The 25,399-nt window shown below is 57.0% G+C and overlaps 2 protein-coding genes across 8 annotated transcripts; both read left to right on the top strand.

The window, feature by feature from the left end:
- Positions 1 to 217: 217 nt before the first annotated feature.
- SLC11A1 (solute carrier family 11 member 1) lies at positions 218 to 9,411 on the top strand. Of its 6 annotated transcripts, XM_068544469.1 has the most exons (15): positions 220 to 380; positions 898 to 1,031; positions 1,881 to 2,003; positions 2,300 to 2,419; positions 3,416 to 3,522; positions 3,965 to 4,035; positions 4,372 to 4,439; positions 4,608 to 4,763; positions 5,362 to 5,520; positions 6,917 to 7,006; positions 7,134 to 7,253; positions 7,673 to 7,822; positions 8,276 to 8,349; positions 8,763 to 8,916; positions 9,055 to 9,411. In XM_068544469.1, the coding sequence occupies exons 1-15, from the start codon at positions 374 to 376 to the stop codon at positions 9,163 to 9,165; spliced, it is 1,644 nt and encodes a 547-aa protein (XP_068400570.1). In that variant the 5' UTR covers positions 220 to 373; the 3' UTR covers positions 9,166 to 9,411. The 6 variants fall into 6 exon arrangements, with proteins under 6 accessions (XP_068400573.1, XP_068400574.1, XP_068400571.1 ...); XM_068544472.1 differs by lacking the exon at positions 8,763 to 8,916 and having other exon boundaries at positions 218 to 380; XM_068544473.1 differs by lacking the exon at positions 1,881 to 2,003 and having other exon boundaries at positions 219 to 380.
- A 4,253-nt stretch (positions 9,412 to 13,664) lies between these two features.
- On the top strand, positions 13,665 to 19,780 carry CTDSP1 (CTD small phosphatase 1). 2 transcript variants are annotated; one of them, XM_068544467.1, is made up of 7 exons: positions 13,665 to 14,172; positions 15,562 to 15,710; positions 16,198 to 16,299; positions 16,415 to 16,471; positions 17,108 to 17,200; positions 17,328 to 17,513; positions 18,056 to 19,780. In XM_068544467.1, the coding sequence occupies exons 1-7, from the start codon at positions 14,106 to 14,108 to the stop codon at positions 18,182 to 18,184; spliced, it is 783 nt and encodes a 260-aa protein (XP_068400568.1). In that variant the 5' UTR covers positions 13,665 to 14,105; the 3' UTR covers positions 18,185 to 19,780. The 2 variants fall into 2 exon arrangements, with proteins under 2 accessions (XP_068400568.1, XP_068400567.1); XM_068544466.1 differs by having other exon boundaries at positions 13,668 to 14,172; positions 16,195 to 16,299.
- The last annotated feature ends 5,619 nt before the right edge of the window (positions 19,781 to 25,399 follow it).

Below are 25,399 nucleotides of genomic sequence, written 5' to 3'. Positions count from 1 at the left end.
GAAGGGGGAGGCAGGGGGCAGTCACATGATCTAGACATGAATGCCCAAGTGGCAGGAAGTGTCTGAAATCAGAGCTAACTTGGGACGCACACAACTCCGGCTGCCTGGAAGGGAGCCAGAGGAGTTGTGGGACTCAGGCCAGGAGGGGAAAAAATGACCATACTGTGGTCACCCAGACCCTTCCACCAGAGCCGGCCACTTCTGCCTTTGGAAAGTGTTTCACAATGCTCCGTGTGTGTGAGGACAGCCCAGCTCAGCTGAGGATGGGTGAGAGGGTGTGGACTCACACACTCACCAGCACCCAGAGGGGAAGCGTGGCCAGAAGGGCTGCCCAGCACACCACTTGTGCAGAGTGCCTGAGTCTGCGGTCCTCATGACAGGTGAGTGGCCCCCTCCAGGGACAGAGCCTGAATGGGGGTGGGGGGGGAGAGTCAGGGGGGCAAGGACACCAGCCTGGGGCTGGGTTCTTCACATCCCCAAGGGCAGAGTGCCCCCTTGCCTCATCTCTGTGGATCTGGAGCTCCTGGAGCTTCCTTGGCTGCTGGAGGTGGCAGGGATGAGGCCAAGGGGCACACACAGCAGGGTCAGCTTTCCCTCCTCAGAACCCATGTCCCTCTCCACATCCTCCATGACGAGAGAGATCTGGGTCTGGGAATCTCTGCACTCACATGGAAGGAGGGTAATCCTGAAGGCCCCGCTTCTCACACATCTTCTGTAATGTTTGGTCCGGGGTGGAGGCGGTGGACCCAAGATGGGAGTCAAGGAGGCCTCCTGTTCAGTTGGGCCTTCGTTTCTCCACTTTGCCAAGAGGAGGTGGGGGAAGAGGACAGATGGCTTTAATCCTGGGCCACCAGAAAGAGGCAGGTCACTCACCAAGGCTCATGGGGCCCCTTGCAGGTGACACAGGCCCCCCAAAGCTCAGCAGGACCAGATATGGCTCCATCTCCAGCCCACCCAACCCAGGGTTACAGCAAGAGCTTCCCGGAGGGACCTACCTGAGCAAGAAGATCCCCATCCCAGATACAGAACCGGTGAGAATGCTGGAAACTTCCTGGGGTCTTTCAGGATGGACAAGATCATATGGGATCTCACAGGGGGAGGGGGGTCTCCTGCAGACCATGGCAAGTCCCTTCCAGCTCTGAGCAGCAGTGATGGACAATGGCAACTGCTGCCTTCCTGCTTCTGTCCCCAGTGCTTAGCTGGGGCACTTAATATTTGTCTAAAAATTACCAAGTGGCTTTCTAGATGAATCTCAGCTTTCCTAGGAAGGGAAAGGGACCTGGGGTGAATTCCGGTTGGAGCCTCAAGGATTTGTTGTAACATTTAAGGAAAGGACGCAGACAAGGGCATCGGGAGATGTGGAGCCTGTCGGCTGGCTCCTAAGAGAGTATCACCCTGCATTCCCAGAATCTTTAGCAGATGCCCAGGCTGCCAGGCCAACCCCCGGAATAGGGGTGGGGAGACCCTAGGCTCAGTGGGCTCCAGAGAGGAGGCCCGGTGGTCTGAGAAGGGACTGGGCAGGGAGGAGCTGGCCCAGGGAGGCCTGACCCAGGAAAGCTCCCCTCTGGGCTCTGAGGATCTGCTGACTCAGGGCCTGCCTGAGGAAGGCTGGTCAAGTGTAGACCACAGAACCTGACCAATCCAGAAAGCTGATCTGCCGTGACTCAGCAAATCCCGACTTCCTCCCACCCCCTGTGCTCCACTAACCACCCCCCGCCCCCCCATCCCGACTCCCGGGATGGCAGCTCCAGGAATGGGGAATGGAGGGCAGGGCTGGCCAGCCTGGGCCCATGAGCCCAGAGGGGCTCACCTGGGGGCTGGCCACGGCCAGCTGTCCCCAACCCTGTGTCCAAGACCCCTCACTCCACTTCCCTCCACAGGGCGCATTCAGCCTGCGGAAGCTGTGGGCCTTCACGGGGCCCGGCTTCCTTATGAGCATCGCTTTCCTGGACCCAGGAAACATCGAGTCGGACCTTCAGGCTGGGGCTGTGGCTGGATTCAAAGTGATTGAGTCGGGGCACAGTGGGGAGGGGGTGACCAGGCTAAGTGGGTGGAGACCCCCAGCTTGCCACGTTTCCCCAGAGGGGCATGCATGGCCAGTGTTCCTGGGAACAGGTGTTAAGTTCACATGGACCACAAAAGGGTCCCCAAGGCAGCCCTGCGGGAGTGGGAGGAGTCTTCTAGCTCTGTCTCCCCCATTCGCTCCCCAGAGGGTGTCCTTGGTTAGAGGGTCCCAGCAGCTCAGGGCTTATCAGAGACTGGTCCCTCTGGCTGACGGTCTCTCCCTGGCTTCTCACAGCTGCTCTGGGTACTGCTGTGGGCCACCGTGTTGGGCTTGCTCTGCCAGCGACTTGCTGCCCGGCTGGGCGTGGTGACAGGCAAGGACTTGGGCGAGGTCTGCCATCTCTACTACCCTAAGGTGAGCTTGGTGCACCTGGACAGGAAGCCCCTGGAGAGGTGACTTGCCCAAGGTGAAAAGCAGGTGGGCATTGGCTCGGGATAATCATTGGCTGCGGTGGACACTGGGGACTTGGCTGTCGTCAGCGTCCAGGCAGACAAACAGAAATTACGCCACTAGATATTTCGAAGGTATCTAATGCAGGGATGTAGTCACAAAGGTGTTGAAAGAGCTGAAGGAGCAAGGGAAGGAGGTGTTACCCAGAGATCAGAAAGCTGCTGGACAGGAGCCCAGGGATCATCATTCGCTGCCAAGCTTCTAGAAACACTGCCGCCACTGCTGACTGGAGCCCATATTGCCTGGTGCCCTTGCTGGTGCCAGCTCCAGAAGCAGGGGGTAAAAATGATGTCTCCCTGCCTTTCCATTTCCTTTAACTATTTCCTACTGTTGACCTAAAACAAATAGACTGCTAGATATTTCTCCAGCAAAGATGGGCTTATTCAGGATCAGCAGAGAATCATAACTGGGGAGTCTGCAGCCATGGGGAGCCACGTGCAAGTCTCCGCACGGCAAAGGGAGAACACTTTTATGGAGGGGAAAGGAAAGTTGGGAGGCCGATAGTAAACAAAGAGTCCATGGCTTTTCAGTGGCTGAGTCCTTGCCGGGGAATGAAGAGGAGTCTTTCTTCTTCCTGTTGGGCTCTGCTATCTTCGCAGGGCGTGGGAGCTTCCCCTTCTCATATCCCGACTCTAATTGAAGTTTCTGTTGATTAATTTTACACCATGAAAACCTAACTGGAAGCCCGCTCCCGCCTCTATTTAATTGAAGTTTCTGTTGATTAATTTTACACCATGAAAACCTAACTGGAAGCCCGCTGGCAAGGCCGACTTGCAAATGTAGTTTGCAGGCTTCCAGCCCAGGAGTATAGAGCCAGGTACAGAAAGGTCAGTCAGTGTAGGGCTGAGACAACAGACAAATAATTGGTCCAGGCTTAATGACGGGATTACCTCCCCCTAGGTGCCCCGCATCCTTCTCTGGCTGACCATCGAGCTAGCCATCGTGGGTTCAGACATGCAGGAAGTCATTGGCACAGCTATTGCATTCAATCTGCTCTCAGCTGGACGGTACTCCGGAGGGGCCCCAGCTCTTCAGTCCAGGGCTGGGAACAGCTGCTTCTTCCTCCCCAGGCCTTCTATTTCCCTGCGTCCACTTCATCCTCCAGTCACCTCTGACTCAGAGCTATTGCCCAATTTGCCAGATGGGGAAATGGAGACCCAGATACGTAAAGTGACTTGTCTCAAATCACCCAGATGTCAGCACCATGCAGCCTTCAGGACTGCAGCCCCAAGCTCCCTACCATGCTGGTCCTCCACACAGCTTGGCCCTTCCTAGCATGTATGCGCCATTTTCCCGTCTCTAGCACACTCCCACTCCCCTCTCCCTTAGCTGTCTGGGGCCACTTGAGTGCCTGCTCCTGGGAGGCCCCATTCTACAGTCTCCAGCCCTGAGGAGGGAGTTCCAGACTCCTGGACCGGGCGGGGCTGACGCAGGCCACTCTGGTTTCAGAATCCCACTCTGGGGTGGTGTCCTCATCACCATCGTGGACACATTCTTCTTCCTCTTCCTCGATAACTACGGTGGGTGTGCCTCTCATCCCACAGGGGACTTGGCGAGGGGGGGGACCGGCAATGAATGTAGGAGCTGATTGATGCTCTGCTGAATTGGGAGAAGTGCTCCTAGCAACCTCACTCTGACTGTATGGCCTTGAGCAAGTTACTTAGACTTCTGTTTCTTCATCTATAACATGCGGATAATGGCACAGAGGCCACAGGGCTGCGGCGAGGCTACACTGAGCGCTATATGTTAAGCGCTTGGCACAGTGCCTGGAACAAAGTGCTCAAGATACCAGCCATTAATAATTGCTTATGTTACAATTGTGGTTTTTTGGCTCTGCCCCTTTGTTCTCCCCCTAGGGCTGCGGAAGCTGGAAGCCTTTTTTGGATTTCTTATTACCATTATGGCCTTGACCTTCGGCTATGAGGTGGGAAGCCGTACCATGTCCCCACACCAAGGCCACCCCACTCTGCCCCCTGCTGAGCCTGAGGGGAGAGGGGGAGCGGACCTTAGCCATGCTCCCTAGCGGTTGGAGTGGAGGGTGAGAATGGCTGCTCAGGGGTGGAGCGGAGCCTGACGAGGCTCCTCTCCACAGTATGTGGTGGCACGTCCTGCTCAGGGAGCACTTCTTCGGGGCCTGTTCCTGCCCTTGTGCCCTGGCTGCGGCCAGCCCGAGCTGCTGCAGGCCGTGGGCATCATTGGCGCCATCATCATGCCCCACAACATCTACCTGCACTCAGCCCTGGTCAAGGTGAGCAGACTGGAGGGCAGGGAGACACGCTCTCTCCCTAAGAGCCACACTGGCTCCGCCCCCAAGGCTGGAGCCCCGCCCCTTTGGCTCCCAACTGTGAATTTAGGAGGGAAGTGAATCACTCTTTATTCAATATATAATAATAGAGGGTCTACTGTGTGCTGGGAGCTGGGGGTCAGTGACGAAAAGACAGATAAGTCCTCTGCCTTCTTAGAGCATGCATTCTAGTAGGAGAGACAGACCATGCGCAAGTAAACAATAAAGGAAAGAAATGGATTGTGAAAGGTGCTCTGAAGGAAACAAAACAGAGAAGTATGATGGAGAATGACTGAGGAGGGGGCTTCTTTAGAAAAGGAGTCAGCAAAGGCCTTTGAAACATGAAGGATGGGAAGGAAGACCAGGGGAGAAGAGATTCTAAGCAGAGGGACTGGCAAGTGCAAAGGCCCTGAGGCAGAAACAAAGGCCTATCCCAGACGGCCATGTAGGGGGCTTTAGAAAGTACTGGGGTTTGGGGGGAACATAGGTAGAGGTGTGAGGGTAGAGAATGTTGGGATGACTCTGAGGGACTTTGGTGCTTCCCTCCCTTTGACTTTCATAGTCTCGAGAGATAGACCGGGCCCGCCGGGCAGACATCCGAGAAGCCAACATGTACTTCCTGATTGAAGCCGCCATCGCCCTGTCTGTCTCCTTCTTCATCAACCTCTTTGTTGTGGCTGTCTTTGGGCAAGCCTTCTACCAGCAAACCAACCAGGCTGCGGTGAGGCACACCCCATACGCACATGCCCTTCAGGCTTTGCTGGGGACTCCAAACAGCGCAGCTAAGCCCTTCGAGTCTCTGTCCTGCATTCCAGGCACTGGTAGGGGAGGGAGTCTGCGACCCTGGCCTCTGGCTGGGAGCCCCTTCCCCACCCCACTGGGGAGACACGCCACATGTAGGCTTGCATGTGGTCAGCCCCACGCCAGGGGCTACAAGGCACAGACGTCCAGGGGAGGTGACTGGGGAGAGGAGCTGAGTCTTGGAGGATCCAGCATTCCAGCTGCGCCTTGAAGGGTGGGCAGGATTTGCCCAGCAAACTGCAGAGAGGGCATTCTGGGAGGGGGTGTCTGCCTAAGCATGAGCATGGGGTTAGGAATATGCAGGCAGTCAATTTCTTTTCTTGAGTTTCTAGTGATAATCTTCATTATTAGTAGATAAACTGTCATTCATTCAGCAAAGATTTACTGAGCATTTGTTATGTATCAGCCAGTGTCTTAGGCCCTAGGGATACAGCAGTCAATGATACAGAGACCTTGCCCTCTTGCAGATTAAATTCAGAGGCAGTGAGCAAACAGGAAACAAATCAACCAATCAGTTGATCGGTTTCAAAGGAAAATATGAACGATGTTGTGAAGGAAATAAAGGGGGTGATGAAACATAATTGGGGGTGTGGTGAGGGAGGGACTACTACATTAGGCCAGGTGGTCAGGGGAGGCCTCTTGGAGGAGGTGACATTTGAGCGGACTCTGAAAGCTAAGGAGCCGGCCAGCTCCTCCCTGGCTCTCTGGGATCTGGGACTGTGCCTGTCTCAGTTTTTGAGTGAGTCTCTGTCCCAAGGCTCTAACAACTGCTAGCCAGTGTTGGGCGCTTACTGAACGCTGACAGGGTTGGGTGGGGATGGGACAGACTGGCCAAGCCTCCGGGGACATGGGCACTGCCACTGCCTTGCTGTGTGACCTTGTGAGGTCATAGCCCTCCCTGGGTCTCTGCTCCTTAGCATAAGGAGAGAGGTCTAAATAGGATGGCAAACCGCAGTAACACATTGCCTTTGACACCAGCCGAGTCACAGAGCTGTGGAAAGTGGGTCCCATGTAAGGGAGAAGGGCCTGTGGGGCAGCTTAAGTCACTGACGGCCAATTGTCTCTCTGTGGTAATGCCAGCTCTTACAATCCAAGAGCAGCTGGAAACCAGGGTCTCATGTTAAATCTTCTCATTTGTAAATGTTGTCAACCAATTCACACTAAAGAAAAAAAAATTTGTTAGCCAAACAAAATATGTCTGGCTGGATGCAGCCCGCGGGCCACCAGTTTTCAACCCTTGGTCAAGGCTTGGAGGTCTGATTTTCTAACACTGAGTGTGCGCTTCACATCTCCTTCCTACTGCCCGGTGCCCGCAGTTCAACGTCTGTGCTAACAGCAGCCTCCACGACTACGCCAAGATCTTCCCCATGAACAACCTTACAGTGGCGGTGGACATTTACCAAGGAGTAAGCGCGAGGCAGGGCGGGCGTGGAAGGGCTCTACCCAGCGGGGCTCCTCGCCACGCCCACCTCAGGGGCAGAGCCTGAGTGAGAAGGGGCGGGTCCATGGGTCTGACCACACCCCTCCCTCCAGGGCGTGATCCTGGGCTGCCTCTTTGGCCCCGCAGCCCTCTACATCTGGGCGGTGGGTCTGCTGGCCGCCGGGCAGAGCTCCACCATGACCGGCACCTACGCGGGACAGTTTGTGATGGAGGTGGGGCTGGGGCGGGCCGGGGCGGGCAGGGGTCTGAGGACAAGGCACACTACTCGGGGCTCGGACGTCCGCTTCCTTGATCCTTAAGGCAGCCCAACGGGTGCCCTTATAAGCCCCACTTTACAGATGAGAAAACTGAGATTCAGCGAGGTGAGGCTCGAGACTGCAGACCCAGGACTAATAGGAGCCTTTTCTCCAACACGGTTTAGTCTTCAGCAATCAGCTGCGGGAGGGGAATCCCCCCTAATTTCCCCCCATCTATCCCCTCACCACCAACTATGGACAGAGCTGCCCCCATTTCAAAGATGGAAAAACAGAGTGTTCCTCGAGGCATGAGATGGGCTGAGGGAGGATAGAGGGTCCCTCCCTTGGAACGCAGTCCTGCACCCCACCACCAAGGTGCCCACCCCACCCCCCAGGGCTTCCTGAAGCTGCGGTGGTCACGCTTTGCCCGAGTCCTGCTCACTCGCTCCTGTGCCATCCTGCCCACCATGCTCGTGGCAGTCTTCAGGGACCTCCGGGACCTGTCAGGCCTCAACGACCTGCTCAACGTGCTGCAGAGCCTGCTGGTGAGCCCACGGGCCCTATCACCTCCTTCCCCCTGTGGAGCCAAACAAGAACCACAGCAATCCCCCTACGGAGCCTCCCCTACCTCCCAGGCACTATTCTAAACACACCTTATCTACAAGCCTCATGTACTCCCCACAGCCACCCCAGGGGGTAGGAACCACCATTATCCCCATTTTGCGGATGGGAAAACTGATGCATGCAGTTAAGTGACCAGTGGCAGAGCTGGGATACAAGCTCAGGCAGCCTGGGGCCAGAGCCTCCAAACACTTTCTCCTGCTTTGGAGCCCCTACAACCCTGGAAGGCATAGAAGTGGAGAAATTGAGGCTCAGAGTGGTTAGGGGACTTTCCCAAGGGTGCACAGTGAGGCAGAGGGTGACTGGAGCCCCGGCCTGCTCCTCCCCTCCTTACTAAGGGCAGGGTCCCTCAGCCCCCTCCTCCCAATTCTCCCCAGCTTCCCTTCGCTGTGCTGCCCATCCTCACGTTCACCAGCATGCCCACCCTGATGCAGGAGTTTACCAATGGCCCGTGAGTACTCCCCAACCCCAGCACTGGACTTACATTACCACACTTGATCCTCACAACCACCAAGAGGTAGGAATTCCCATTATTCCCACTATCCAGATAAGGTCAGAGAGGTTAAGAAACTTGCCCAGGGTCACACAGCTAGCTAGCAAGTGGAGGAGCCAGGACTGGAATCCTGGGCCAGGGGCTGTTTCTAGAGCTTGAGCTCCTCCCCCTCACCTCAGACTCTGCTTTTGCCAAATCCTGCCAGTGTGGTGCCTGGAGGGCCCAGGAGGCAGAAGTTGGCCAGGGGTCTGCTCCAGGGCCCACAGCCCTGGGAAGCTGGCTTTGTGTATCCACCCCCCACCTTAGCTCCAGGCTGGCTGTGGGCACTGGAGGAGATGCAGCCAATCCTGAGCCTCCCTCTTGTGCCCAAGGGTGAGCAAGGCCTGCACTTCTTCCATCATGGTGCTGATCTGTGCCATCAACCTCTACTTTGTGGTCAGCTACTTGCCCAGCCTACCCCACCCTGCCTACTTCAGCCTTGTGGCACTGCTGGCCGCAGTCTACCTGGGCCTCACCACCTACCTGGTACTGTTGGGTCAGCGGGCGCCTTGGGGATGGGGGAGGCAAGGAGAAGAGACAACAGATGGAGGGCTTAGGGGGGATGCACTGGGGCTTCCCCAAAGGTCTTGTCCTCTCCCCTACTCATGGTCACCACTCCTCCAGGCCTGGACCTGTCTCATCACCCATGGAGCCACACGTCTGGCCCACGGTTCCCACCAACACTTTCTGTATGGGCTTCCTGAAGAGGATCAGGAGGAGAAGACCTCTGGATGAGCTCCCACCCAGGGCACGGCCGAGGGTGGAATGAGTGGGGCAGACTGGCCTGCTGGACCAGTGGGGGGCGGGGGCGGTGTGTGGAGGCAGCAAGATGGAGTTCTGGAAGCAGGCCAACCCTGGTTCTGTAGGGACCTGCTGTCTCCTAGTTTGCACAAGTGATTAACCTCCAGATCTCAGTGTTCTCAACTATAAAATGGGGACACCAACCTTGCAACGGACATAAATAAAGCACTTTAACGCAGAGCCTGGCACTTGAGACTTAAAAAAAAAAAATCATTCCTAAAGTATTTATTGAGCACCTATAGGAGTGACCTGACAGACCAACCCAATTGGGGGTGGGACACAGGCTCCAAGCTGGTACTTAAAATAGAGTCTGAAAATGATAAATAAATGCTAATTCACTTCTTATCCAAAAGAGCAGGGAAACGGAAACAGGAAAGCACAAAATCCCTGAACCATCAAGAATAGTCCCCCTCCCCAAGGTCTGCCTCGCTCCTACTCTCGCTGGAGTGGCCTCAGCCTTTCTGTTCCACCTGAAACCCCTTTTCCAGGCAGTAAAACAGAAGCGCGGTTCTCCCCTCTTCGGGCGCCAAGTCCTAAGGAACCCAAGAGTCGATGCCTCTGAGGCCCAATTCCTTTGCCATCTCCCCAGGGGACCAGGCGGCCGGGACTCCCACGCCGCGCAGTTAACGCTCCCTGGGCGTTGACTCCCAGCTCCCCCTAGGGGCAGGGACGATCCCGAGCGCCGGGACTCCCCGCCTCCAAAGAGGAGGAGGCTGTCACTCGGGCCTCGCGCCCGGGGGCCTCGGAATCCGCCCAGGCGGGAAGGTGGGGTGAGCTCTTTGGGCGGGGAACCCCCTCGGCCGCAGGGAGCGGCTCGGCGCCCTTTCGCCCCTTAAAGGGACTGCACTTTACAGACGCTCCCTGGGCTGTTTCTAGGCTCCCCCAAGTCCCTCCTGCCTCTTCCCGTCCCTCGGACCCCAGCCCCGGAGCTGTGGCGAGCGGCGGCGAGGAGGGGCCGCCAGCCCTTTCCCCTAGATTGAGCTTTGCGTGGGCGCTGTGCCTGGAAGCACCCCCGATTTCCCGGGGATGCGGCGGGGCAGGCAGCTGGGCTCCGCGCTCTGGTTGAGGCGCTTGTTTATGAGAAGAATTTCCTCTTTCTTAAAAGGGCAACGAAACAAGTGGGGCCCTCTAAGAGGGAGGGGATGGGACAGGTCTGGCTCACCCGAGCAACGGCGGAGAGGTACCTGGGCTAGAACGCCGCCCAATCTCCTTCTCCCGGCTAGTCCCTGGAGAAGATGGGGCCCCTGCGAACTCAGAGGATGAATGGGGGCCAGGTAGCGGAGAAACGGGAGACCCCTTTCCTGCTTCCCTGAGGTGCCCCCAGCTGTACCCGCTGCCCACCCCTCTGGTCAATTCTCTAGGCATTAGTTGGGCGCCAGCCCTGTGCTAGACGTGGGGAACGGAGGCACAGTCTCGAATTAAAGATGTCAACTTTCTAGGAGCTCACACTGGGTTGGGGGGAACCTAAGTAAATGACAACAAAACACTGAGGATCGGAAGTGTGCGTCAGGCACACCTGCAAAGAATGAGGCAAGACCCACAGAAGAGAAACTCCTGGACAATATTTTGAAAGCCGAATAGACAGAGGGAGAGCAGTCAAGGGGGAGATGAACACGCCGGGAGTTGGGGCGGGGGTGGGGGTCAGTGTGTGCAAAAGCTAGAGATTTGCAACCTTGTTGGGAGTTCCCCAGAAGAACGGGCAGGCTGGTCATACGAATAGTCAAGCCCAGAGCTTAGAATTTGGGGTAAAGGAAGGGGAGGAGGGGAGGGGACCAAAGGGCCAGCTAAGGGTTGCTCTGGGCCTGGGTAAGGCGTTAGTGCTAAAGTCAGGCCAAGGTCAGTCATATCCAGACAGGGACGACTCCCAAAGGGCTGCTCCCTCCCCAGCAGCTCTGGTCCTCCCAGCCCCCAGGTTCAGATCTAACTAGATGCTTCATCAGTCCCTCAGGCTGGGAGTGGCCTGACACCATTACTCTCCCCAGAGGCTTCCACCCACAACTCCATCCCCAGAGACCCCCCACACCCGGCACTGCACAGGCGTCCTGGCTCACTCCGCATCCACCCCGCTGTGTCGGAAGGTGCACCACGGTGTGTCTTGGAGCCTGGGAGGAGGGCATCCGGCCTTTCTGCTCGGCATTCCCCCTACCCACTTGCCTGGGTTGGACCCTTACCAACCCTATTCGGCAGAGAAGGAAGCTGAGGTGCTGGGTGAACAAGACACTTGTCCATGGTTGCCAGACCGACCCCGGCTGAGTCCTAGTGTTTCTCGACTCACAGTCCCCATGACTTTATCCGTCCTGGGGCGCAAACATATGAAACAAATAAAAATAAACTATGCGGGTACGGCGACCCCCCCACTTGCTGTAGTAGAGAGGGTAGAGGGAGACCAGCTGGGTGTGGACTCTCCTCCTTCTTGAGGAAACCCAAAGAACCCGCCCCACCTTACAGAACGCTTCCACCAGCAACTCTGTCCCCACAGACCCCAGACCCCCGCACTGCACGGACGTCCGGGCTCACTCCGCATCCACTCCGCCCCGGCGGAAAGTGCACCGCTGAGCGTGAGAGGAGGGCAGGTCTCGCTGGGAGGAGACCCGCACCAGCGAAGGCTCGGAGGAGACGATGGCGGGGAGCGGGGGGGGCGGGGATTAGGAGTAGGAGGTGCAGGGAATAGCGACGGGAGGGGGGCAGTAGTGCTGCCCAGTGCCCTATCCCCGCGTCAGCTCCGCTGACCCGCAGTGGCACAGTCGGCCAGGTTCCAGCCTTCACAGAGGGAAAGACGAAGGGAGCGGAAGGCGAGCCGCCCTGCTCAGGCCAGGGGCGAGGCCAGGGGTTCACTCAGCCCTCCGCCGCACATTTCCTTTTGGGGTCGGCGCCAGCTGAGCATCCGGAGAGAATACCGAGGCCCCGCCCTGGGGCCGTACCGAAGGGGAGGGGGCTCGGCGCGGCGACCGGAATCCAACCTCTGCCCCCGGCGGAGGGCGGGTCGAGTCGCTCGCTGGTCCGGACTCAGTTTCTTTATCTATAAAATGGGTTTAAAAACAGGTTGTTCTGAGAGGTAAATGAGATGAGAGGCGCAGCCAAAGCGGGGGCCCGACTAAGCGCTCGCCGCAAGTTGGCGATTATCGTGATTAAATGCAATGATGGCAGCCGGCCGGCGGCGTAGTAAGATGTTCCGGAAAAACCGAACAAACTTTTTGGCTAACCCAGTAGCAGAAGGGGGGGGTCGTGGAGTCCACAGGATTCACAGCCTCTGACCACCTCCTCCCCGCCCTGGTGCCCAGCCCCGAAGCTGGCGCGCCTTCGGGCGAGCGCCGCTCCCCTCGCGGGGCCTCTCGCCCTCCGGCTTCCCCCTCCGCCCGGCCCGGAGGACGTGCGCCGCGTTAGCACCCAGCGGCCGGACGGGACTGGACGCGCCCGCCCCGCCCCGCCCCGCCCGGCGGGGTAAGGAAATGCTGAGGCGTGTTTGTCAAGGCTTGGCGTTATGAATATTTTTTAAACGTGAACACAAAATAGTAACGGCAAATGGAAAGAACTTCATAAACAGGAAAAAAAAAAAACCCACCCGCAAACCTCACCGCGCACTACACGGGAGTTTCCCTCGTGAAGAATCTGCGTGGAAACGCGGGCCCCGCGCCCGCCGGTGCGTCTGCACAGACCCAGGTGGAGCGGGTGTTCAAGGTCCTCCAGTTGACGTTGTGGTCCCCACGGTTGGGCATTGAGCCCGCAGGGATTGGGGCCCCACTGTGTGTGGCCGCCGCTTGATTTCCCCCCCTGCCCAACAGTCACATCGTGGCCGGCGTGGGGAGTAGAGGAGGGGCCTAGAAAAGCCTCTTGGAGGGGGTGTCATTTTTTCGAGGTCGGTGGGATTTGGCTGTGAGAAGTCGGAGAAAGCGCATTCCAGGCCGAGAGAACTGCATGTACAAAGGCCCTGACGCGTGGAGGCGCTTGGCTTCTGGCGAGAAAGCCAGGTGGCTGGAGTGGACGTGGCCGGGCGCCAGGTGAGCCGGTTGGGAGAGGTCGGCAGGGGGCATCCCGGGGCAGACAGCTGCGATTTCCACGCCCTACAACTCCGGGTTTAGGGGAAGGGGCCCGAGACTGCGGTAGGTGGTGACGGTCATGGTTAGGTCACAATTAGGTTAAGAGCCTAATTGTGTGGATCTGCACAGCCGTTTGAAGGTAGCAAAGAGTCTTTGTACGCTCACGACTTCCCTGCGAGATGGCCCCTAGACCGCCGGAGAGACCCATTTTACAGACTAGACGGTGTTACCCCATTTCCCAGATGAGGAAACCGAGAAGCTGCCAGCCCCCGACCCTCGGAATGTGCAGAGGTGGAGCCGCGCCGCCCTCGGGGCACTCCCGGGCGTGGGCGCTCCGGGCGGGCCCTGTCCCCTGGCCGCCCAGCGCGGGAGAACAGTGGGCCGGGTGCCGGCCCTGCCACGCAGCCGCAGAGGCTCGGCCCCGCAGGCGGGCGGGCGGCAGGAAGGGAGGCGACGCCCCCTGGAGTGCTGCAGGAACCCGGCCGGGCCCGCCTCCTAGCCCGCCAAGCCGCGCCGGCCCCAGAAGTGATGAAAGCCCCGGCCAAGTCCAGGTCACGCTGAAACCGTTGCCCTTTTAAGGGGGAGCCTTGAAACGGCGCCCGGGTTCCATGTTTGCATCCGCCTCGCGGGGAGGAAACTCCATGTTGTAACAAAGTTTCCTCCGCGCCCCCTCCCTCCCCCTCCCCCTTAGAACCTGGCTCCCCTCCCCTCCGAAGCTCGCGGGGATCCCTCCCTCCCACCCCTCCCCTCCCCCCCGCGCCCCGATTCCGGCCCGAGCCGGGGGGGAGGCCGGGCGCCCGGGCCAGAGTCCGGCCGGAGCGGAGCGCGCCCGGCCCCATGGACAGCTCGGCCGTCATTACTCAGATCAGCAAGGAGGAAGCGCGGAGCCCGCTACGGAGCAAAGGTACAGGGGCGCGCGGAGGGGCCCGCAGTCCGGGTGCTGCGGGGAGGTGGAGGGGGCCGCGACCCTCCCCGGGGCAGCCGCAGCTGCCGCCCCAGGCTCCCGACTCGGCGGGGCCCGAAGCTTCCAACCGGAGGGGGAGCTGGTTGAGAGTTTGAACTCGCAGAGGCTCAGAGACGCGGGGCGGGGCCTGCCCCCTTTTGGGCGCTCCTGTCTGCTCGAGGTGGGGAAACTGAGGCAGGGGTAGAGAAGGGGCGCCCTCCGGCTTTCCCGGACTGGCTGTGCGCGATGCCTGAGAGTCGCCCCCTCCCCCCCATTGGCGCCAGTGGGGCTGGGAGATGGGGGGGTTGAAGAGGGCGCCTTCAGGCCACCAGCTGAGACTCCGCCCCCTCTGGGCCGCGGTCTGGTCGGGTCGAGGGAGGGGGCGCAGAGGTGACAGCGGGCTGGGGAGGGTTGGAAGGATCTCCCGCTACCACACAGCCACGTTCTTCACAAACTTTCGTGTCACTCGTGGAGGCGCCGAGCCTCTCGGAGACGTAGAGAGGGGCAACCGCTTTTAAGGATCGCTAGCGCGCCCGTCGGACCGGGGAACTCGGAGCCCCGGCTGCAGGCCGGTGGGCGCTGGGTCTGTGCGCACACGCACCGACCCGAGATGCCGCCGGCCTCGGCCGGGCACCCCGGGGCTTGCCGGGTCTGGGCAGGGGGGTCTGCCCCTCCCTGTCCCGGTGTTGACTTAAGAAGCTAGGAAGTACCTCCAGGTCTTCGCACCTGTGGCCTGGGCCTAGCTCTGCCCGGGCCGGGTGGAGGGGATGTTGGAGGGCGGGCCGTCTATCAGCGGGACCTAAGTTGGAGGTCCGGGCGGGGGCGGAGGAGGAGGGGCCGGCAGATGGCGGCAGGACACTGGCCCCAGGCCCCCACCGCCTGTCTCTGGGCCCAGCCTCAGGGAGGACTTTGGACCTCTGGAGGCGGAGAGGATGGAAGGAGGGGAAGGAAGGCAGGAGTGGGCCCCAGGGCCCCAGGCCTCAACCCTCTCTGGCAGGGGCCCTACTGAATAGGGGCTGCTCAGGTACAGGGGGGTGTCAGGAGGTGACCCCAGTGGGCTGATCCCCCAGCAGTGATGGAGGCTGTTAGGAAGAGAAAACACCTTCATGCCCCGCCTCCAGCCAGCCCACTCCCTAATGTGGGTAATTTTGTACCCACACTAGAAGAACTTGTGGGGAGAGGAGGGGTGGCCTGGAGCCAAGACTATCAGGATGCCACCTTCATGTGTCTCCCTCAATGAAGGCAGCACGGCCAGACCCTCTCAGCCCAGGGGTTCGTGCCTGGGCACACGTGCCCACCTCTGCAGGCCAGTCAGTGTGCCTGCCCCCACCTTGGGCCTCCCTGCTTCAGGTGACCAGAAGTCAGCGGCTTCTCAGAAGCCCCGGAGTCGGGGCATCCTCCACTCACTTTTCTGCTGCGTCTGCCGGGATGATGGGGAGGCCCTGCCCGCCCACAGTGGGGCGCCCCTGCTCGTGGAGGAGAACGGTGCTGTCCCCAAGGTGTGTGATGGTCAGGAGGGCGCTGCAGGGGCACCTGGGCTCAGCCCTCAGGGGGTTTAGGGGGAGGGGGCTCTTCATGACCCGCTCGTAGGCCCTGGAAGGAGGGGGGAGCCCCCCTGTCCCCCAACCAAGCCTTCCACCCTCCCAGGCCTTCCCAGCCCTGAATGCCCCAAGACTGCCTCCGAGGGGAGGGCCCCCCCCCCCAGGGCCCCCCCCCCCCCCCAACCACAGGAATTCTGAATTTCCCCTTCAGAAGTGGAAGCTTTCCTCTTCCTTGGTTTCCCAGGTCAGGAAGTGAAGCCCAGAGAGCCAGGCAGCCTACCCCAGGCTCCAGAGTTGGCAGGGGCAAAGCTGGGAAGGGGTTGGTCTCTCCCACTATCCTTGTGGCTCGCCAGGTAGAGGGCTGGGGGAGGGAAGACATGTGGAGGAGAAATGACCGGGGCTTGAGAGAGGTGCCCGCAGCCAGCCCCGCCCGTCCCCACAGCAGACCCCAGTCCAGTACCTGCTCCCCGAGGCCAAGGCCCAGGACTTGGACAAGATCTGCGTAGTCATCGACCTGGACGAGACCCTGGTGCACAGCTCCTTCAAGGTGGGCCCTGCCCAGCAGCCCTCAGCCCCGGGTCTCTAAGGGAGTCTGCCCTGGACTGGGAGGCGGTCTCGGCGGGCCTCGCCCCAGCTCCAGCAGCTCTTTTCCCCCCTCACAGCCAGTCAACAATGCCGACTTCATCATCCCTGTGGAGATTGATGGGGTGGTCCACCAGGTGAGGGGCCGGGTGTGGGGGGAGGTGGTAGGCTTGGCATCTGTCTTCCAGACCCCAGGCTCTTCCCACCAATCCTGAGAGTCCCAGATGGGACTCTGATAGGTGTGGAATGTCAGAGGCCCAGAGAGGGTGTGAGACTTGCCTAAGGTCACACGGACCCTCAGGGACTTGGCCCGACTCCAAGGCCTGCAGGGAGTCGGGGTCCTTTTTGGTGCCCCCTCGCCCCACCCTGCCCGGGACCCAGTTCAAGTAATTCAGGATAGGTTGTGTGCTGTCCAGCCTGTTCTCCATTACTTGGCTCGGGGGCCGGTGCTCTGCAGCTCTGGGGTGAGGGGGTTGCCCCCAGGCCCCTACATCGGGCTGAGGCCATGGTGGAGGAAGGGGCTGGGAATTAGTGATTCCCTTTGAGGCAGGGCCCGAAACCAGGAGTTGGAGGTTCATTTTGATTCTCTTCTGGGTGGGTGGGTGTTTTCCCCAGTGGTGGTTGCACCGGCTGCTGAGTGGAGCCCGCAGGCCCTGGGACCAGCCTCCCTCCTGTGCTCCTGTGCCTCCTCCACCCACTCCCTCCCAGCCCCCGGCCGCCCCACCCCACCCAGGCCTGTGGGCCAGCAGTCCCCTCACTGGCCCACCCCCCAGGTCTATGTGCTGAAGCGGCCCCACGTCGATGAGTTCCTGCAGCGGATGGGTGAGCTCTTCGAATGCGTGCTGTTCACCGCCAGCCTTGCCAAGGTGAGCCCTCCACCCTCCGAAGGCCTCCTGGGGCATCTCTGCTTCCTATCCGCCTCCAGCGCACGACCTCTGGGCAGTGACCTCTGGGTCGCCCTTGGCCCTGGATGACCCACCTCCTGCCCCCCAGTACGCAGACCCAGTAGCTGACCTGCTGGACAAGTGGGGGGCCTTCCGAGCGCGGCTGTTTCGTGAGTCATGCGTCTTCCACCGGGGGAACTACGTGAAGGACCTGAGCCGGCTGGGCCGAGACCTTCGGCGGGTGCTCATCCTGGACAACTCGCCCGCCTCCTATGTCTTCCATCCAGATAACGCCGTGAGTACCGGGCAGGATGGGGATAGGGGCCCCTGCTGGGGGCTGGCGCCCTCCCATTCCTCCCTCTTTCCTCAGTGACCCATGCCTGCTGCCCACCCGCCTTATCCACCCACTGCAGCTCTCTGTCCTTTGTTAGTCACTCAGCCCATTCTGCCTGCACGTACAGGGTGCCTGCCATGGGCTCGGGTCCCTGCTGGACACTGGATCAGTTTCCATTTTTCATACCGCCAGTTGTGAGCTGTTAGTGGAACACGGAAATAATGTAGTGCGTCTTAGTTGGGATTTTTTTTTTTTTAATGAAATAGAACTGAAAATATTAGCGTGCTTAGCACACGGTAAGGTTAAGTATGGTTCCGTAGAACCTCTGCTCTGACCTGTGTGTAAATGTGTGACTCACTGGGGCTGCCGTCAGAATGTTTGAAGACTGTGGGTAAGGGGCTTCCAGGAGGTGGCCCATCGAGCAGTGGGTGCTCAGGATCGACCTGGACATTCTGTGCTCAGGGCCGCCTGCCCCCCTCACCGCCCTACACCCATCTGCTCAGGTACCGGTGGCCTCGTGGTTTGACAACATGAGTGACACGGAGCTCCACGACCTCCTGCCCTTCTTCGAGCAGCTCAGCCGTGTGGATGACGTGTACTCAGTGCTCAGGCAGCCTCGGCCCGGCAGCTAGTGAGGCGCCACGGGGCCAGGACCTGCCCCTGACCACACCTGCACCACTCACACGCGGACTCTTCCTTAAGAAAACTCAGCGCCACGGGGAAGTGGGCGTTCTCCCCCGCCAGCCCGGCCAGGCTGTGGAGGGGGCAGCAGGCTGCACCGAGGGCGGGCGACGAGTCCCTGGGTCCCTGTGTCAGTGCCTTAGAACCTCCTCCTTCTTGGGGGACCTGTGGGGCCCTGCGTGCTGCCTCCCTCCTCTCTCTCTCTCTCTCTCTCTCTCTCTCTCTCTCTCTCTCTGCACGGCCATGTTTCTCTGCTGCCAAATTGGGTCCCTCGGGCCCTTCCAGTTCTGCCTGGGGGAGGGGCAGGGTTTTGCTGCCCCACGCCTTGGGCCCCCAGCCTGGGAACAGTGGACACCAAGTGCCTTGCATAGAGCCCTCTTCTCGGCCCAATTTTCCCAGGGCCACGATCCGGGTCAGCTCTGCCTGGAACAGCCTTCAGGTTGCAGCAATCTAGGCTGGTGGGGGAGGACCTAGTCGCCCCACCTCCTACCTTGGGACTGCTATAGCCTCCACCAATCTCTGCCTAGGAGGGCGGGGAGGGTAGAAGATCTGTTACCACTTGTAAAGGGAGCAGGGATCTGTCCTTCAGGACCCTAGAATCCAGCTTCTCTGGCCTCATCAGCACCTGAGGGCCGCTTCCCACATGGCCCAAGCTCCAACCTCTCACCTCTGCCTTGACCACCCCGAGGCCCTGGGGTTTGGTGCCACAGCTCCAAGTGTGGAGGCATAGGCAGGATCCCTTTGCGGTGCCATATAAATATGTATATGTGTATATAGATTTTTAGGGGAAGGGGAGAGGGAAGGGTTGGGGTGGAGACACCCCTCCCTCACCCCTTTCCTGGGCCCATAAACTGGGGGGAGGAGGGAAAGGATTTTTACATTTTTTAAACTGCTATTTTCTGAATGAAACAGGCTGGGCCAAAGGGCCCCAGGCCCTGTCCTTTGTCCCTCACACCCTCTTCGCTCCCTTTATTCATACATTCAAAAAAACATTTGTTGAGCACCTTCTCTGTGCCCAGCGCCATGCTAGGCCCACCACGGTGTGTGCGTGTGTGAGTCTACACCACCTAACGGGTGCCTCCCCCACCCACCCCATACTTCACCGGTGCCTTTAGGGGATCTGTAGGAGGTGGGACCCTTCTTGCGGGATTTGGGGGGCTCCAGGAAGCCTGGGGGCCAAGCTGTCCCCCTCCCCTGTGCCAACCCACCCCTGCAGCCCTCTGCCTCGCCCCCTGCTGGCTGGGGGCAGCTCCCAGGACGTGCTGCCTTCCAGCTCTGAGTCCTTTATCTGGAACCCCTCCCCCAAATGCTGAGTCTGGAGGTCAAGGCCTTGGGCCCTCCCCAGGGCCTATCGGTTAAGGGGACCCACATACCAGTGCCAAGGGGGATGTCAGGTGGAGATGTTGTTACCCTTCCCCCCCAGAGAGCTGGGGGTGGGAGGGAGGACAAGGTTGGTCTGAATCAGGTGACCTTCCCATCGAAGTGCCTTCTCTGTAATGGAGAGCCCCAAAGTGTGATGAGAACTAAAGAGAAAGCCAGACCCCCCCCTATCCTGACTCTGTGGTTATTGGGGGGGGGGGGGGGCGTTGACGTGCGGGCAGTCCCATGAAGCCACACCTCGCTTCAGAAAACCCTTAGGAACGACGGCGATAGTAGTGGAGGGAAGGGCTACCCTAAGCCCCCTGGGGCTTCAAGTCTGAAAGTGCAAACTTTGAATGGATCTGAGTGCATGCGGCTGTGCTATTTAATTCTACCTCTGTTGGCCTCAGTTATCTGATCTGCAAAATGGAGATAGGCCCTCTTTACAGAATTGATTAAATGCCCGTACAGGGAGGACTCAATATTATTAGCTCTAAAGCAAGCTGAAATGCGTCCCTAGGAGAGGCCCCTGGAAGGTATTCAGAGACGGGAGGGGTGTGGTCTCCGCTCCGGAGCGGAGGGGAGGGGCTCATGAGGCCCCAGAGGGGGGAGGTGGGGTGCGGGGCGAGTTAGAGGGAAGCCAAGTTCAGCTCCAAACGGAAGAACTTGGAACGCGGCTGACCCAGGCCGCGTGCGGGCGGCCGAGGCGTCGCGGGCTGCGCTGCGCCGCGCCGCCGGACATGCCGGCAGGCTGAGGCGTCTGGGGCTCTGGGGAGGATGGGTGGGGTCGCGAGCTCGGTCTCATTCACCGCCGCACCCCTCCGACCGCGGCCTCTCACTACCCGCCGGCCGCACCCTCGCACGAGCCTCTGACCCACTTCCTGCCTCCGCCCCTCCGGCCCTGGCAGCACTTCCTTTGCAAAACTGGGCAGCCCCAGGCCCTGGCAGGAAGTGCCTTCCCGGCCCGCCCTCTCCTGCTTCCCACGGTGGCCGCTAGAGGCCTCTGTCCTCGCGGACGCCCGGGGTCCCCAGCGCCGGGCCTCCGCCGCCTGCCCTCTGGGCGCACACACCCAGCCCTCTCCCCCACCCCGCCCGTGGCTGGAAAAATGAGGGCAGGCTTCATTCCGCCCTCTCCCGGGAGTGGGTAGCTTCTGGCTCCATCCCGCCCGCCCGAACAAACCCACTGTGGGGAAGGAAGGTCTGCCCCTCCCAAAGGTTGATCCCTGTTCCCGCAGCTCCACCTCCCCTACCCCTCCCACCCCCTCACACCCTTACCTTGTGAATCCAGCCTCAAGGCTGCCTGCTGGTCTGCCCCCTAAGTCTCTGAGGGGATCTGCAGTGTGATACTGCCCCCTCCCCGCTGCTCTTCCCTGGTAGAAAAGTGTCACGAAGCATCCGCCTGGGAAGAGAAGCCGCAGTACCCTCGCTCAGTGCAGTCAGCTCCAGCTCCAGTCTGAGCGGAAGCCCCGGAGGGAGCCCTTGGCAGGGTAAATACCGAGTCCTCCCTGCCTCTGCCCTGGCCCTGCTTGGGGTCCTGCACTATTATTTCCTGCTCTCCATGCAAACACTAGTCCCTCCAGATTTGCATCCCACCAGAGAGTCGCCACAGCTCCCAACTTTGAACGAGACCACAGCCAGCCTTCCTGCACCCCGCACCCCACACACTTCACCCACAGAGTTCAACACAACCACGTGTATCAGAGTTTACTTTGTACCAGACACAGTGCCAGGACCGGGGGGCACGCCATCACTAGGCTGTGCCGCTGCTCTCAAGGAACTCACACCTTAGTGTGGAGAAAGACACCTGAACGGACTGTCCAACCCTGAAAGGCTGCAAATGCAGTGCAAGAGATAACACGGAGGGCAGGGGACACCTAACCCCTCTGCGGCGGCCATGGGGGGACTGGAAATCCTTCCCGCGGGAGTGAGGCTCAGAGGATTTGGGAAGGAGATGAGGTTCGGGTGAAGGTGGTCTGTGCGCGGAGGTACACCAGGAAAGGAAGCCAGAGCTTCAGGAGGGCCACAGTAGGGAGCGTGGGAAGTGACAATTTTGGAATTGCACACAGTGGGGGGGAAGGATGGGAAATGATGCCACAGAAAGCAGGAGCGAGGTATTGCAGATCTGTAGGCAGACCGAGGGAGTGGCCTTTTCATTGCGGGCAGTGGGTGCCATTGAGGGACACTGGGGGACACTGAACAACAGAGGGGCCTACTCAAACCTGGCAGCTGCGCGTTGGAAGCTAAATCAGGGGTATGGGGACATAAGACTCTCCCTGTGGGGAGACCACAGCCGTGGTTCTGAAGACAGACGATGAAGACCTGAACTGAAGCTGAGGCAGAATGAGGAGAGAAGGACGAAGCGATGGATGTGACATAGGAGATGAACTTGGCAGGAAGCTCTGGCTGGTTGGCTCTGGGGGCATGGGTGGAGGGGAGGGAGGAAGGCAACCTGACTTCTGGCTTTGGAGACTTCAGCTGTGAGAATGTCTCTCACTGAGCCTGGTGTGGGGCTCAGTTATTCACTATTTGCTTGTTACGCACACAGAGAACAGAAGGAACAGGCAGCTTTTTTTGCACTTTTATGAATTTATGTGGTAGATAAAATGTATATGCATATAACTTTGTATGCATATGGGTATTAATTTCATCCTTGTTGGTAATAGCAAAGCGCTTGAAATAACTTCAGTGTCCAAGAATAAGGGACTAGTTAAATAAATGTCACTGTATCTATACCAGAGAATACTATATAGTGATGAAAAACAATGAGGTGGAACTATCCAAGCGGATACAGAATGATCGCCAAGATAAACCGGTCAATGAAACAAAGCAAGATTCATAGCAATGGTGATGGTGTTTTCCCACTAAAGAGAAATATAAAAGTAGACACAAATATACATATATAATTTTGTATACTTCCGTAGGGTACACAAGAAATGGGAATTGTGGCTAATTGTGGGGAGCAGAGCTGGGGGACTGGGTGGGAGTCATTTAAGATGGGAGGGACACGTTTTATTATATAGCTTTATATTTTGAATTATTTTACCAGGTACATTTATTAATTTTTAAACATAAAAATCTATTTAAATTAAAAACAGCTTTCTAAATATATTATCAAAGATAGAAATCCCAAATTCCATTTCTTTCCTTCCAACAGTCATTGCATGCCTACTCTGTACCAGGCACTAGGGTACAGCAGTGAGCAAAACAGACACTGTGGGGAAAACAGACATTAACAAAGGAATTACAAAATAATATTACAAAAGGAGAAGTAGAAAGTGGTAAATAATCTGAAACTTTTGTTCTGCCAGTGCCTGGAGATGACTTCTAATTGCCCCAAGATTACCCCAATATGACCTCTACTTGTAAGGGGGAAATGTGCCTTTAAGGTGGTGATATCTGACAATCACCACCGTCCGTAATCAAGGGATCAAACTTCGCCTTCACTCATGCTGAGACAACCTGACATTATATACCTCCTGATGCCAGGCAGTGTGAAGTACACGGCAACACCTTTGACCACGCTGCTCAAAGTGTGGTCCACCGAATGGAACATCAGCACCACCTGGGAGCTTGTTAGTAACGCAGAGTCTCAGGCCCCACTCCAGACCTATAGAATCAGAATCTGCACTTCAAACAGATTCCCCAGTGATTCTTAAGATATTACAGTTGGAGAAACACTGTCTTTTTTCACATATTCTTGAAAAACTTGTTTAACCAGAACCTACCAAGCCTTTAGAGGTACTTTCAGTTTGTGGGAAATACAGGAGGAAGAGGAACAAATTTAAAAATACACAAAGAGGGGCTTCCCTGATGGCGCAGTGGTTGAGAATCCGCCTGCCAATGCAGGGGACGTGGGTTCGAGCCCTGGTTCGGGAAGATCCCACATGCCACGGAGCAACTAAGCCCGTGCGCCACAACTACTGAGCCTGTGCTCTAGAGCCCGCGAGCCACAACTACTGAGCCCACATGCCACAACTACTGAAGCCCGCGCACCTAGAGCCCATGCTCCGCAACAAGAGAAGCCCGCACACCTCAACGAAGACCCAACACAGCCAAAAATAAATAAATAAATAAAATAAATTTTAAAAAAAATACACAAAGAAAGACAAATCCCAGTGTGAACACTCTACAAGACACTGCCCTTGACTCGGGTAAGCCCATGTCATAGAAAAAAGTAGCAGGACTCTTCTAGATTAAAAGATACTGAAGAGACATAACAATCAAAGGAAATGCATGATCTTGATTTGATCAAGGATCAATGAAACCAGGTGTTACAGTCCTCCTGTGGACAACTGGAGAAATCTGATTATGTATTTCATGGAAGATGATATTAGAAATAATTGTTAATGTTCTCAGTTGCAAAAATCGTATTACAGTTATGAAGGAGATTGTTCTACTTCTTAAGAGATGTATGACAAATATTTTGAACTGAAGTATAATAATATCTGCAACTTCCAAATATATGTATATAGCAAATGTTAATTCTTGAGTCCATGGGTGTTTATTATTATACTATCATACTATTATTTCTACTTTTCTATATGTTTGACATTCATCAAAATTAAGAAATTGGAAATAATTTTTAAAAACATATGTTCTCCTGACTTCCCTTACGGTCCAGTGGTTGAGATTCCGTGCCTGCACTGCAGGGAGTGGAGTTCAATCCCTGGTTCAATCCTTGGTCGGGGAACTAAGATCCCGCATGCCAAAAAAAAAAAAAAAGGTCTCCCCCAAAATTCTAAGGCTAAGTTAAAAGGCAAGCAATAAATTAGAGAAAACTGTACCCTAAATTACAAGCAGGTTACCAACCTTAATACATTAAATATATAAACAACTGCAACAAATCAATTAAAAATTCACAGAAGGCATAGCCTGTATATACATATTTAAGCTGCATCACTCGGCCTGAGGGATCTTAGTTCCCTGACCAGGGATTGAACCCGGCCCCGGCAGTGAAATCACCAAGTCCCAACCACTGGACTGCCAGGGAATTCCACAATAAATATACTTTTTAATGGTCTATCTCACTGGTAATCAAAGAAATATAAATCAACACAAAGACAATTTTCTTTTGGACATTCAAACTGACAGAAATTTTCTTAAAAGCTGGAGTCCGGTGCTGGGGAAACAGGCAGATGCCTGTAGTGCTGGTGCGACTATAAATTAATGCGATTTTTCTGGAAGGCAACTCGCCTATTCACATCTTTGACCCAGCAATCCCACTTTTAGGAGTTTATCCTAAATAAATAATAATGGATACAATCTATTGGCAAAGATTTAGCAATAAGAATACTTATCACGGCATTCTTAGTAGTATCAAGTAATTGGATATAATTGGAAAGTCCAATAATGAGCTATTGCTTACATAAGCTATGCTATCTATCTAGTGGATTATCATGAGACAATTAAAATGACACTGCCAATTAGCATGTAACATGTCACAGTAAAAAGGATATATATGAAGACAGGTAGATGATAGATAGATATTATATACATATAGTACACACACTGCATATGTACTGGGCAATAACTTGAAAGAAATACTCCAAAATAAATTACCCAGATTTATCTCTGTAGTGGAATTATAAATGAGTTTTTCCTTTCCTTTTTGCCTGTCTGTATAATTGAGTGAACATATACTTTTTATTCACACAAAAATGTGTTTTTTTAGAAACAAAATAGCACCTGCGGTGTGTTTATTCCTCTTACCAAACTGTGCGTGAGCTCACACACACACCTGCATGCACACGCGCACGTGTGCACACAAATGTACATTTGGTCTCTAGAACTCTTGGGAAGCTGTGGTC

This window comes from Eschrichtius robustus, chromosome 5, assembly GCF_028021215.1.
Source record: "Eschrichtius robustus isolate mEscRob2 chromosome 5, mEscRob2.pri, whole genome shotgun sequence".
Lineage (NCBI taxonomy): Eukaryota > Metazoa > Chordata > Mammalia > Artiodactyla > Eschrichtiidae > Eschrichtius > Eschrichtius robustus.
The sequence above is the reverse complement of the archived record's forward strand: the minus strand, read 5'-3'. Positions and strand labels throughout refer to the sequence as shown.